General features: G+C 45.8%; 1 protein-coding gene across 1 annotated transcript; it reads right to left on the bottom strand.

Annotated features, from left to right (window-relative positions):
• Window positions 1-758: 758 nt before the first annotated feature.
• On the bottom strand, window positions 759-3,212 carry MID1IP1 (MID1 interacting protein 1). The gene is made up of 2 exons (XM_082717912.1): window positions 2,912-3,212; window positions 759-2,638 (listed from the first exon to the last, which is right to left on the bottom strand). Exon 2 carries the CDS (start codon window positions 2,368-2,370, stop codon window positions 1,819-1,821), a length of 552 nt encoding a protein of 183 aa, XP_082574038.1. The 5' UTR covers window positions 2,371-2,638; window positions 2,912-3,212; the 3' UTR covers window positions 759-1,818.
• Window positions 3,213-14,235: the final 11,023 nt, after the last annotated feature.

Below are 14,235 nucleotides of genomic sequence, written 5' to 3' on the forward strand. Positions count from 1 at the left end.
AGAGATGCCACATGACTTCAATGAAGTCATGATGCCACATGAAAAACTGAAGTTGATCCAACACTACTTGCCCCTAAACAAATAATTAAAGAAAATGCAGAGCACCCTCCCAGGAAAGCGTCATAGTCGCCATCTGAGAAGTGTTCCCCAGGGCCCAGTGGCAGTTTGGCTCCAATCTGCTGTCCACAATTGCACGCCCGCTCATCGAAAAACTGGCAGCATTGCTGGGCCTCGCTTACCAAAACTTAGCTCTTTCTGGGAAGCAGGGAAAGAGGCCCCGGCACACGTTACAGAATACGGTTTCAGTTATCTCCTAAGAGTCCCCTGAGAGTCTCATGAAGTAAAGACCTGTGAGATGTGTGCGCTAGTATTAGCTGGTGTTTACAGATTTTTCACTTCTCAGTAGCTAAGTGAATTTTCTGCCTCTAAAATGAGTTTTTCTGCCTCAAAACACACTTCACTGTGGGCTTGGGCTCCTTAAAAAGCCCAAAATGTTCGTCAAGCTCTGCAAAAAGCTGGCCAAGGGTCTTGAAAAATATCGCTGCCTCCCCAGATAACCTTGGGTATCTGGATTTTTGTTGAGGTGTCTGGGTCTCCAGGGGATGGACTTAAATAAAAAGCTTGGCAGTGAATCTCGTTGGTAGCTACATCCCAAACAAAACCGGGTCCTTACAGAGACGTTTAACCAAATAACCACCACTTTGAAATACCAGAGAGAAAATAACATTTTCTTTGGCTAAAAAAAAAAAATAAATAAATAAAAAGCAATTAAATTTATTTTTATTTTACTTAGCTAGGCCATTCATGGACAGATTTAAAAGCAACAAAATTTTGCTGAGTTTCGTTAACACATGTGCCTTTTTAATTTTAGAATATAGTCTACATCTGGATTAAAAAAAGTTTTAAATAAATTTAAGACATATGACAACAGTGGAACCCTTCATCATTCTATGTACACCACGGATAGAATGTCAGTTGGTTCCATTTCGGATAAGTCCACTTTCTCATAATAACATTATTATTTTCACTGGCTGAGTGGCAAGCTTCGTAACGGGCTGGCACGGTGCCAGCTTCCACACACTGGGGTGGGGGCGGGGAGGGCGTGAAAGGGCTTGGGGGTAGGGGTGCCACAGGACAACTATACAGTGTAACAGAAAATCATTAATCTCGTAGTACCGGTTACCAATAGACAGTGCTGTTTGTGCGCTTATCACAATGGAATCGACGAAGTTTCAGAGCAAGGAGGAGATTGGAAATACTTGAAGACAGGGCCACTGTTACAAAAAGTAGTGCAAACAGGAAAACTGATGCAATCCTAGCAACGCTGCGGCCTCCACCAGCCCAACGGCAGGGCGGTAGGAGGCTGCGCGCCCCGCCTTCCCCAGCGCCCAGCTCCGGGCGCCGCTCCCAAGTGTGGCAACCCAGCGCCGCGCCCCAGCATGGCCCCTTCTCAACTTATCTCCTCCAGAAAGAACAGAAAAGAAACTCCAAGGAAGGCACAGGATGAATGCAGGGCGTCAGCTCAGTCCCATTTCCAGCAACTTAGAACACAGCGCCCCCAGCACCACCACTACGAGAGAGGGGGAGGGGGCCCCAACCTTAACTCCCGCCACCACTTTCCTCTCCTCTTCGCAGAGGAGGCCCCTTCCTCCAGGCAGCCCCGCTGCGCCCCCCGCACGTACGTAGCCACCCCCCACCCCGCAACTTTGCAGTCCGCCCATCGTCCCATCGCGCCCTACAGCCAGAAAGAAAACAGCTTTGAGGAAAGGGTGAGAGATGGGGCCAGGAAGGGTGCTGGGCATCCGCGGGCGTCCCGCCTCAGTGGCCCCAATTGCTGAAGCCGATCTCCTGCTTGTATCTGTTGGTGAGGATGTTGGCTTTACGCGTGAGTTTGGAGAGCACAGTGTGCAGCCCGCGCAGGTGGTAGTGGAACTGCTGTTCCAGGTCCTCCTCGCCGGCTTCCGCGCCCTCTAGGTGGCTCAGGTCCACCAGGATGTCCTTGGACTTCCAGGCGTTGCCTTCCTCGCTCCCCGCCGCCGGCGGCGGCTGGTGCAGGACCCCCCACTCGATGTCGTTGCGGATGGACTTGAGCAGCATGTAGTGGCTGTACATGTCCCGGGAGGGCGCGAAAAAGCTGCCGTTGGCGCTGCCCGGGCCGGGGGCCGGGGGCGTGCGCTCCTCCAGGCAGCCGCCACTGCCGCCCACCTCCACGCCGACGTCGTTGTCCAGCCCCGGCTCGGCTAGTGGCACGTCGCGCAGCAGGCTGGGCACCATCACCGTCTGGTCCATGTTGTTCACAGCGCCGATGAAGCGGTTCATGGCGTTAAAGAGCGAGTGCTTCTGGTTGTAGGTGTCGCAAATCTGCATCATGGTGGCCGCGCGGGCGCCGGGGCACAGGGACGCAGAGGCAAGGGATGGCCGGCCGGGGCGACGGGCTGCCTGCCCTCACGCGCTCTCCGAGGCCCGCGCCGGGGGCCTGCCTAGAGCCGGTGCGCCGGGATTCCCGGCTCCTGCTCAGCCCTCTCCAACTCTCGTCTCGATCGCAGCCGGGCCCTGCGGGACGCGCAGCAGCTCGGAGCTTGGGCGCCGGGAAGCTCGCGATGGCGGCGCGTGGTCCGCAGGTCGAGCCCTGGCCTGGCTGGGGAACGGGAACGAAAGAGATTACCCACCCGGCGAGGGTGCCCGGCGGCCCCGCCCGCGCACAGCGCCCTCCCCGGGGCCGGCTCGCCCGGGAGGGAGCGCCGCGGGTTCCAGCAACCCAGCGCTCCCCCCGCAGCCCCGCGGTCCCCCCCTCCTCGCCCGCCAAGGCCGCGGAGAGAAGGAAGGGGTGCTTCCCACCCCCGTCCCCCTAGGAAAAGGCTGAGTCCCAGCATCTACAGCGAGCGGGCAGAGATGGGGCGGGGGCACCCACCTACTGCTGTGGCTCAAGATCCCCTGCCGCTGGGTATCTCAGCGCTCCCGCTGCTGGCGGCTGCTGCCTGCGGGCGCTGCTGCGGTCAGTGGCCGGATTGTGACTGCGGGCGGCTGTGGTGGCGTCGGCCCCCTACCCATCCCAGGTGCTCAATTTATAGAGCCCCGGAAAGGTGTCGCCGGCGCTCAAGGGCCACCCCTGGTGTCTCCACCTCCCGCCTCCCCGGCAGCGCCAAGATAAAAGGCCCGGGCCAGGATGACCGAGAGTAACACTCTCCTGGTCCCTTCTACAGCGAGGGCGGGGCGCGCCGGGCCAGCTCCGCCTCTCGCCTGATACCCGGGCGGAGGGAGGGCTCCTTGGCCTGGCCGGGCTGGGCTGGGCGGAGGAGGGATGGAGCAGCCGCACCCTGCCAGCCCGGAGAGCAGAGCAGGCCAGTTGGGGGAGGGCGGGAGACCGTGCGGGGAAAGATGCTGGCGTCCGGACCCGCCTGAAGGAGGGCAGGCGTGCTGGTTCGGGTGGGCCTGGCACACGCTCCCGGAGTGGGATGACCGAAATGCACCCTGGTTGCAAACGGAGCCCCCAACCCTGAATCGATAGTGTACGCTGCCCAGAAACTACGATCCTGGTTTATTATTAGCCGTCGGGGGCGGGGGAGGCGGGGAGGGGGGTGGCGGGAAAGGGACCAGCAGCAGCCGCAACTCCATCTCAGGGCTCTTGCGTAAGAAGGGTGGCTGGTCATGCCTGGTGCACGTGGACGCACGGTGTTCTCGCCGTGGCCCTGGCCTTGGCCAGCTGCTGGGGGAGGGGAGCCTCGGAGCCTTTTGCCTAGGTCCAGGCCGGGTCTTTCCCAATCTTTTCTGTAACAGCTGTTGCCAGGGATGAAGAGCAACCCACCGCCAGATCTGCACCTTTCCCCAAGAGAACAGTAGTGCCAATGGGGAGAAGTAGCCAAATTCCTCACTTTTGTCCAAGTCCTGCTACTCAGAGATGCTGGGGAGCCCTGGCCATGTGGCCTTTGGCTGCCAAGGGGCCAGGAGAGGGTGATGGTAGTTAAGCCTGGTGTTGGGTATCTTTCATCATTTAACAGAAAAGCTGGGAGGCATACAGTGGAGTTTGAAATGTTACTTTCCAAAGATAGTTCTTAAAACACAGGGTCATTGAATAGGGCCAAAGCCATGTACTGAATCTTTGAATTTAAGTTTTAAGAGCATTGCACCTTAAATTTCACTTTGGGACTCCAGACCACAGCCCATTTTCATTTATTTTTGTTTCACCATCTCACTTCCCTTGTCCTGTCCTTCACTGGCTCCTCTTCTCCAATAGTTCTACAGATAACAAGATACAAGTTTCTAATTTTATTTTTTTTAATTTTTATTTATTTGACAAAGAGACAGGTAGAAAGGGAACACAAGCAGAGGGAGTGGGAGAGGGAGAAGCAGTTCCCTGCTGAGCAGGAGTCCCTTGTGGGGTTCTATCCCAGGACCCTGGGATCATGACCTGAGCAGAACAGATGCTTAGTGACTGAGCCATCGAGGCATCCCTCAAGCTTCTAATTTTAAATTGCTTTTCTCTAAAACCTTTCAGTGGCGCTTCTACTCTATTGTTTCTCACAGGATAAAAATTGCCAAAAGAAGAGAGAGGCACCTAATAAAGGAGTTTATTTCTTTCCCTCCTTCTTTCACTTTAATTGTGTATATTTAAGTTTTTTCCACAGCAAACTATCAGATTTGGTGCAATGTGGACTGAGCTGTGAACAACAGGACACTAGTCAGTGACTTCTGGAGGCAGAGCCTAACCAGGGGACCTCCAGTTCCAGGCCTTATTAGCTCTGCTAGATCATAGGCCATGTTTTCCTATTGATAAAACTTGGATAACACTACCTGCTCACCTACCAGTCTTTGGGTGGAGGGATCAATGGAAAGAAAAATGCTGGGCAAAAATCATTACATAAATTTGAAGCATGAAGATAGTCTCATCCTCCCACTTGCACTCATGGAGACTTAGGGAAACTTTCCCACAGTCAGTTTCCTTATCAAGAAAATGGAGCTTCTCCCAGGGGCTATGTCCAATTTTGTTTAAGGTTAAATAAGATAGTGGATGTAAAATTTATGAAAATTAGAAGCTACTTTCCAAAGATTAATTGTACTTACTGAAAGACATCGTAGCCAAGAGGTGTTTATGTGAAGTCAGAAACTTTAAAAACGTGTAAATGGGCTATGATGAGCCACAGACCCTTTCCCCTAGTACTTAGGCAGCAGGAGAGTACAAAAATCGATTTTAAATCTTTACAACCAATGGGATACAAAGAGCGTTGCAAGAGGACAACTCGAGAAAAACACACATCCTGTTTCCAGTAGGTGATCCTCTCACTAATTAGAACATATTTGTCCCCCATTACAGATTCTCTTGATATTTTAAGTATGTATGCCTCTGGATGAAAACTTGGTATTCAGATTGAGTTAATTAAAAGCTGGAATCCCGCCTCTTTTTGTCTTGGTCCCAGTTCCAACACGGTTTGATAATAACTTGCAGAAAACGCAACTCCAAGTGATCTAGCAAAGGGATCCCAGCATAAAGGCTCAGGTTGGAAGAACGCCCCTAAAGCCTTCTTTTTGGCCCCCAGCCTTCTCCTCCAACCCCCACCCGTTTCCTTCCTTCCTCAAGTCTCGCGGTCCCTCTCCATCCTCCAGTTCTTGATTTCGGCCCCTGCTCTTTCACGTTTCTCAAATACTGTGTACGATGGCTCTTGCACCTGCCTGCAAAACTTCCCAACCTGGGCCTCCTCAGCTCCCGGGTGCCCGCGCAACTACTCACGCCCACCGAGAAACTCCGGAACGAAAAAGTCCCCGGGCCAGGGCTCCGGGCCCTTAGAATCACCCCACCACCGCCCCTCCAGCTTCAGCCAATCAGATGCCGTCTGAGCATATTATGCAAATAAGCCTTCACGCCCCGGCCAGTCAGAAGCCAGAGCCCCCTCCCCCAGCGTCCTCTTTCACCCCAGTCGCGCCAAAGTGGCGGCCGCGTCCCTGGCAACTGGCTCGCATTCAATTTTCCCTCAGACGCGGCTGGGAAAAAAAAAAAAAAAAGGTTCCCTGGGGTCATTTGGGAGCGGAGCGGGCGGGTCCCGGCCTGGCCCGAGGGGGCCAGCCTCTCTGGTTGCTTCAGGCACTCTCCCAAATCGAGATCTGGACCTGGCTGGAGATGCTGAGCCACCTGCCCAGGCTTTATTTTGTCTCCGGAAAACAAAGTAAGTCGTCCGTGAGCAAACAACTTTTGAGTACTTGGTGTAGGCCAACAGGCTCAAAGCTAGGGCCCCTGGCCTCAGCCTCCCGCCCAAGACGCTGAAGCCTCTGTGAAAGCCTTGTCTGGGGTCTGGCTCCCACCCCAGCTTCTCGTTCCACAGCTCCGACTCTGGAGCTCCGAAATTCCAGTTCTTAATTTGCACTTTACTTCCTAACCTCAGCAACCAGGAAATCATGCATTGCTGGCCCGTCTCCCAAAAAGTGTCCGCAAATTACCCCTTCCACTGTGTCCTTTGAACAAGTGGGAATGGTGGCGTATTAAAAGGCCAGAAATTCACAAACGAAAGGAGAGCAAGTGTCAACTGGTCAGAGAAGGCAGTTTAGAGAAGTAAGAGGTTCAGCCGAGAGGTGGAGAGAAGGTGGAGGAAGTGTCTGTAAGACTAGAAACCAGCCCAAGTCAAGGTAGTGGAGATTCTGGATTACTCTGTGGCAGAACTTACAAGGAACCAGTTCATGCACAGTGTCCAAGAAATAGGACAGTCAGACTCTTGTTCAAGGGCATGCCCTTCGGCCATCCACTTCCACTGAAATCGCTCCCAACATCCCCACCAAGTGGTCACCCTGGCCCGCATTCTCTTCATTCGCATCCCCCAGTACTAGTTGTCCCTCCTTGGAGCCCTCCTGGAGGCCACGCAGCACACCATCAGGGGAGACGCTGTCTCCCTTGAATCCATTCTTCTTCCAGCCATCTACCCGCAGTTGCTACCGTGATTCTTCAGTATCATTTCCTAGGCGCTCCTCCATCCTGATCACTCTTTGCAAGTAGCTCTGGTTTGTTTGTAAGTGTGGCACCTGGAATTCATCCTAAGCACCATCTCTCCTAGGACTGAACGAGTGCTGGGACCACCTATTTTATTGTAAGTGGTAACTTTCTAGGTCGTCGTTATTGCACGCAAGTGCCTGGAACTTAGACATGTTAATGCATTTGAACTCTACAACAACCCCGAGAAGAAAGTAAGGATCAGAGAGTTTAAGTGACCAAAATAACAGGACTGGGATTTGACCTAGTTTTCTGCTGCCAGAACTAATGTTCCTTCTACACTATTCCACAAATACCTATTTCCTTACAATGCCACCTAACTTCGAATGGATTTCTTTTCACAGCTACCTCCGTAAGCTGCTGGTTAACAAAATTCCGTGTATCCCATTCTTGAGCAGGGCAGATCGTTTTGGACCAAAGCATAGAATTTTATATGTATCTTACTTAAATTTTATCTCATTAGATTTGGCTCGCTACTCCACCCTGTTTCCATATTTTAGGCCCCAATTTTTTGCTCTGATGTATTCAGGTCTTACCCATACATTTGATAACTATTCTATATATTCATCCACGTTATTGATAATGGGCAAAAGGCAGCACTCAGTAAAGGGCAAAGTGCTGTGGAACATTTGGAAAGCTCCTTCAGCTTGATATCAGTCCATTAATTAGCACCTTTTGGTGTATGTTGTTTCAGCCAGCTATGAATCATATTAATTGTACAATCATCTAGCCTACATAAAATTTTTTCTTGACTACAGAATATTATGAGCGACCTTGCTAAATGCCTTGCTCAAATTCCAACTTAATGGCTCGTATTTTTCTTATGGGGTCAGGAAGCAGGGTATTTTTTGTCATCTGCCATGGAGAAACCACTGTCACATGGTACAAATGTGGCAGAAATAGCATCACAATATTCTGAGTTAAAAATTGGGAGGGGAGGAGTAATCTCATTGTCATTGTTACTATAAGATACACCCTCACAAAGATTTAGTTGGGAGAAGGCTAAAACCCAGGAACAGGGCAGGAGTGAGTCTGTTGGCCTCAAACCTTAAGCTTCCAGGTTCTGACATGTCTGAATACGTTGGAGTTAGCACTTTGTCAAATCTCATTTTAAAAAAGCCTCTTTAGCATTGAATCCGGGAGGAGTAAAGCACAGAAAAAGTTGAAAATACAACAAAAAGTAGTCTTTATTAAGTTCTCAGCATTTCTCTATCTTTGGGAACTTTATATAGAAAATGAATCATTTAATTTGAGTGTGGTAGATAAGAAAAGTACAAGACTCATTATAGGTTTGCTTACCTACCTTATAGGGGCATCTCAATTTGGTTATTCCTGGAGCCCTACAATTCCAGGACCTCCTTGCACCACCAACATAGGAGGACATGGGCAAGGGAAATAACTCCAGGGAGTTCTTTGCATTTGACTGCAGAGCATAGAAGGAACCAAGACAATGTTCTTCCTTCACTCTATTCTGTGTATCTATTGGCTTATTTTATTTTTTTAAAGATTTTATTTATTTATTTCACAGAGAGAGATCACAAGTAGGCAGACAGGTAGGCAGAGAGAGAGAGAGAGAGATGGAAGTAGGCTCCCTGCTGAGCAGAGAGCCCGATGCGGGACTCGATCCCAGGACCCCAGGATCATGACCTGAGCTGAAGGCAGAAGCTTTAACCCACTGAGCCACCCAGGGGCCCTACTGGGTTATTTTAAATTATGAAATTAGATTCCGAGTTTATAGATTATAATGCTAAATTAACATAGGAAGAAAAGATGTAAGTATCAATATTGCATGTGTTCAAGTCCTAACGAGTGACATATATGTATATATATATATTCCATTTTAATGTTGTATATATAACTTAATGTATGTTTATATATAAATGTTATATATATATCATTTATATGTATTTTATACACACACACACACACCCTTTTATTGAATCTACAATGTCATGAATACAATGTTATCTGATAGAAAATGTCAAGAGTTCCCCACCATAGTTTACTCTTCTAACCCTAATAATGAAAGAAAATGGGCCTAGATGAGGTATACGGGAGTTGAGCTGACTCACCTATATCAAATCAGGTCTGGACAGAGTACTTAGGCTAATCTCATGAGCAAGGAGAAAAGAATAGTGTGGCAAACAAAAGTAAAAAAAAAAAAAAAAACAGTCTGCGAGAGATGTGTTTGGAAGCAAACATAACTCACAAGTCCCTCTAGCTATAGAAGGAAGTAAGAATAGGAAAAATAATAAACCATGGGGAAGATTTAAAAAAGGAAATTGCAGAGCAAAGGAAACAAAATTTGAACAACAACAGCAACAAAACACCAACCAAACAAACAAACAGCTGAAGAGGTAATAAATGGACCAGAAACAGAATAAGCATGACAGAATGTCTAGTTACTGCCAGAGAGTGAAGGGTTCAGACCATCACAGAGAAGAGCCACGAACAGTTAAAGGAAGTGTTGGGTCTAGACAGCAGACAACACATGAATGTAACTGATGTCACAGAAGTAGAGATCTCCATCCATGAACTAGAAAACAATTCAGACATGATAGAGAAAATTGTCCTTAATAAAATGTGTTCATCTGTAGCTTTAATAGCATGCTGTATAACAGGTAAAATTATTCAGAAAAGCTGACGTTGAAAAACAAGCTAGTTATATGTTTCAACTTCAAGGAAGAAGAAAAAGTCTTCAAGGATCCAAGTAGGAAAAGAAGTCGCCAGAAAGACAGTGCTTGCAGGGGAGGGTAGAATCAAGCTAGCTTTACAGAAACATTCAACAGCAGGAGACAGTAGAACTATAAAAAAGAACATGTGAGTCAAGAATTTTATATGACTCAAGTAAAAAACAATAGAATTCTCAAACATGAACTCAGAGCTTTTCTTGAAAAAACAAAATTACTCAGGGATAAAATTCTGCCAACAACAACAACAAAATGAACCGAAAGAAAGAACACGGGAACAAAGAAACCTTGATGAAAGGATTCATGGTGAGCTTCAATCCACAGAAATACAGAAGGAAGATTAAACTGTGGGTAGGACGGTTGCAGGACAGAATAAATATTTTAAACACCTACAATGTGAAAATAATGCAAGCATCAAAGTTGGAAGATTGGAGAAGAGATTAGAAAAGGCAATCAACTTTCATTGCAGTCCGTCGATCAGTGAAATCTAAAACCAAATTGTGCCATTTACAAAATGAAGACACCAACATCTTAATTCTCAAACAATTTTTTTCTCCACTTAAAGGAGTCCTTGAGGAACTAATGTTTTTTATAGCAAAAATATCTCTTTCTAAAGTTCAGTATTTCTTTCCATGTCGCTCCAGTTACTATTCAAAATTCAAGTAAAATTAAGTTTCACATTTCATTTAAAGTAGCATGTAAACTAATGTTCTATTTCTTCATTTGAGTACTAGATGCCACTTACATAGGTGTGTTCAATTTGTTAAACTGACACATACTCGAAAACTTTCTTCCCACGTGCTATACTTTGTTTGGAAATTCCATTTATATATATTGTCCTGATAGTTTGTCAACAGTCTCATCTGGTGAGCTGTTTTGGAATTAAATGCTCTCAGTATTGTTTTGGTAAAAACACTTGTGAACCCAAATATTACGTGGGAGTAGGAAAGCAGTACGCTATCTGAACTCTGACCCTTAGAGCAGAAATTATTGCTCTCTGTTCCTGTCAACTGCAGTTGAAGGAGTCCAGTGTTGGGAGTTTCCAAGCCTTGGTCCCGGAGAGATGATATTCTCAGACGTGATTCCATTAAAACAGCATTTTTGTGTAAATGCCTTAAATACTGTTTCTAAAAGTGCATTCACACAGTGTATTTATGGGTGGGTATCTGCTTTTGTTATGCTGTTCCTTGTTGTGTATCAATTACAGATGATTCATAAAACTAGAACCCTGGTATCCACCATTCTCTCTGTGAAGTCTGCATTTCTTCAACCCTAAAGGTAAAAAAGTTCATGTGAGTGCAGTTCTAAGAGTCTCCTATGTGCTCATCTATACCCCAAACCCGGCCAGAGGAATATATTAATCTATAACATATATATATATATATATATATATATACTCTTTATCATGCTGCTGCGCAAAGGTTATCCTTGCCAGTTTGGCCTGCAAAGTTTGGACTTAGGTCAGCATTGGTCCTGGGCAGTCCGAAATCCAACTGCGGCACGTGGTCAGTTTCCTTTTTTTCTAAACAGCTTCACGATTAGTAGAAATTTGGAAATAAACCCATGTGTACACCATTAATGAGCACCTTCTTCCTAGAAAAACATTAAATAAGGAAACGTATGTTTTCCAACTTTAAGACACAGTGTCTTGTGTACTTTCATTTTGTACAAAGCGGGCGATTACCTTGTCTGGGATTATAAAGTGGGTGTTTGTGGCGTGGAGCTCAGCAGGCAGTGTTTGTTATACATGTTTATTTGGGGCTACACAAGGTCTCTGGAAATGACTTGCTTGGTTTCCGTTGGAGGGGCTTAAATATCATTTCAACCCTGTTTTAAAATATTAGCAAATGTTAAGTGAAAATGCTGAAGTGGTTCCGCATAGGGATTACATTTGGGGTTTTGGGAAAAAACAACCTTGATTTACATAACAAAACATCCGTAAGAGAAAACAATGTGGCTAGGAGTTAAAACATCTCTTTCCTGTTTAGTCTTTTTCCCTAGAAGGAGATTCTCTTAATCATTGGGCTTTAAAATCAGAATCCAGAACATTCTAAATTGAAGATTCTTGGAGTCTGTGAAATATTCAGTGAAGACATCCTAAGTGTGGGTTTAATGTTTGTTCATTCCATTCTATTTTTTTCCATTTAGTTTTAGACAGTCCATTCACCTTTGTTAGATCTAGGCTGAAGCAAATTGGATGTTAAGAATGACCAGTTCAGCTCCTTTTATAAATGTTGGTTTTGACCTACTGTTGGGACCATGCCTTTTGTATGTTCAACCAGTTGGTTCAAGTACTTCACATTTCTTTGTTCCATTTGTGTTATTTCTCCATGACCAGAAAATAGAGTGCCTGGGTTATTACCACCTAACACCATGTTTATTCAGATTTCTATTTTTTATTTATTCAAGCAAAGGCATAAATTTGCCTTCCTTCTAGAATACAATCATTGACCTATGTTCCCAGACAGAGAACAGTCTCCTTCCTCCTCTCCTCTCCTCTCTTCTCTCTCTCCCCAACAAAAGGGCCAGAAATTGAAATGAGAGAAATGCTTAATGGGAAGATGATGTTCTCCCAAATCCCTAACCATTTTGGAATCCTTCTGTAATTCCCTCAGAAAATGTAAGGTATGCAGGGAGGTCAAGTTCACCCACAAGATACTGTATAAGGTGACATAATAATTAACAAAACAGAAAAAATAAACCCACCACACATTGCAAAGAAAGTGCTAAAGTTATGACTGGATTCTCATAAAGACCATAGAAACATCATAGTAAATTTGTGTTCTAATACAAAATTAGGTAGAAATAAGTTTTCTCTAACAAATGTCCTATTTCCTTGAGAGGGTGGCAAGCTACATCAGGTAGCGTAAAGAGCCAAGTCTCTGGACTCAGACCATGCTCCTTCCCCACACACACCCCAACACCAAGGTGTAAATCACCTCTCTGCCATTTCCAACCTCCAGAGCTCAAAGCAGGCACAAAGGCTCAGTTTCTTCACCTTGCAGAGTTCATGGAAGGAGAAAGATGAGGTATGCCCATGATAGAGTACCAGGCATCGGGCCAGCAGTGTGGTACCAGCTGTGACACATTTCCACTGTGTACTGCATGTCTGTATCAGGAGGCCATACACGAGAAATGTGAATGTATTCTCAATCCCCAGATCATGTCTTCCTTCCTTTCGAGCAAGTTTCCTGTAATGTTATCATTGAATATTTTTTTCTCCTTTGGGATTTCGAGCCTCTTCTTCCAGAGTTTATTGTATGCTTTTGTCTCTCTTTCAGAGCTGTCACTTTTTTAAAATTTAGTTTCATTTATTTGTCCTTTTTCAAGTCCCTTGAATAGTTTCTCCAAGCCTATCTCCCTACTACTCACTCCTGGTATCAGTAGGATCTAGTCTACTTTTTGTCTTGTCTTTGTGTTTTTTTTCTTTATTTTTATGGGGTTTTTTGTTTGTTTGTTTGTTTGTTTTGGGGGTCTTTGTCTTTATGGGTTTTTTTGTGTTGTTGTTGTTTTTTCAACAATCTGTAATACTTTCTTTTAAAAAAGATTTTTGGAAAATCATGGCCAATATATTTGCAACTATGTGGCTGGAACTAGAGGGTATTGTGCTGAGTGAAACAAGTCAGTGAGAGAAAGACAATTATCATATGATCTCACTGATAGGAGGAATTTGAGAAACGAGACAGAGGATCAGAGGGGAAGGGAAGGAAAAATGAAATAAGAGAAAATCAGAGAGGGAAACAAACCATAACAGACTTCTTAATCTCAGGAAACAAACTGAGGGTGGCTTGGGGGTTGGACACTGGCAGGGAGGAGGGTGGGTGTGTGCTATGGTGAGTCCTCTGAATTGTGTAAGACTGATGAATCACAGACCTGTACCCTTGAAACAAATAATACATTATATGTTAACAAAAGCTCAAAATAAAAAAAATTGTGGTGAATATGCCAATATTTGATAAAATTGGATTGGGTGTACATGTTGCTTATTATTCTCTATATTTTTCTGTGAGCTTGGTTTTTTAAAAATAGACTTTTGTTTTTGATTTGTTGTTTTGAGCGGTTTCGGGTTCACAGCGAAGTTGAGAGGAAAGTACAGAGCACTCCCCCACATGCCCGAAGCCTCTACCTTTAGCTGCAGAGTGGTCCATTTGTTACAGGCAATGATCACCACCCTTCAAAGCCCATAGTTTACATTACAAATATGCTCTTGGTATCTATAATTATTTTGTTATCATGTCTATTTCCTGAGCCCCGCCAGTACGTTTTATATCTCTTTCTCAGCTTCTTCTCATCCCTCACTATCTTCCTTGAGCCCTTTTCCTTCTCCTTTCTCAAAACAATCTTTCTGGGTAACTTCGTTATAATCGTTCATGTCTTCTGCACGGAGGGCAGCCACATTTTCCCAGGTGTGCGTTTTTTTTTTTTTTCCTTCTTTACATCTCTCCTACCTTCACATAGAACCCATCAATAAATCGCACTAGCTTCAACTTCAAAATATCTCCAGATAGGATCATTTTAGGCCCCTTGGCAGTTAAAGAGGTCAGGTCTGGCCAATGACATGAAAGGGGAAAA

This window comes from Mustela nivalis (genome assembly GCF_964662115.1).
Source record: "Mustela nivalis genome assembly, chromosome: X".
Classification (NCBI taxonomy): domain Eukaryota; kingdom Metazoa; phylum Chordata; class Mammalia; order Carnivora; family Mustelidae; genus Mustela; species Mustela nivalis.

Excerpts from the sequence above, each read along its gene's own strand:
- MID1IP1 (XM_082717912.1), bottom strand. The coding sequence starts at position 2,370 with ATGATGCAGATTTGCGACACCTACAACCAGAAGCACTCGCTCTTTAAC.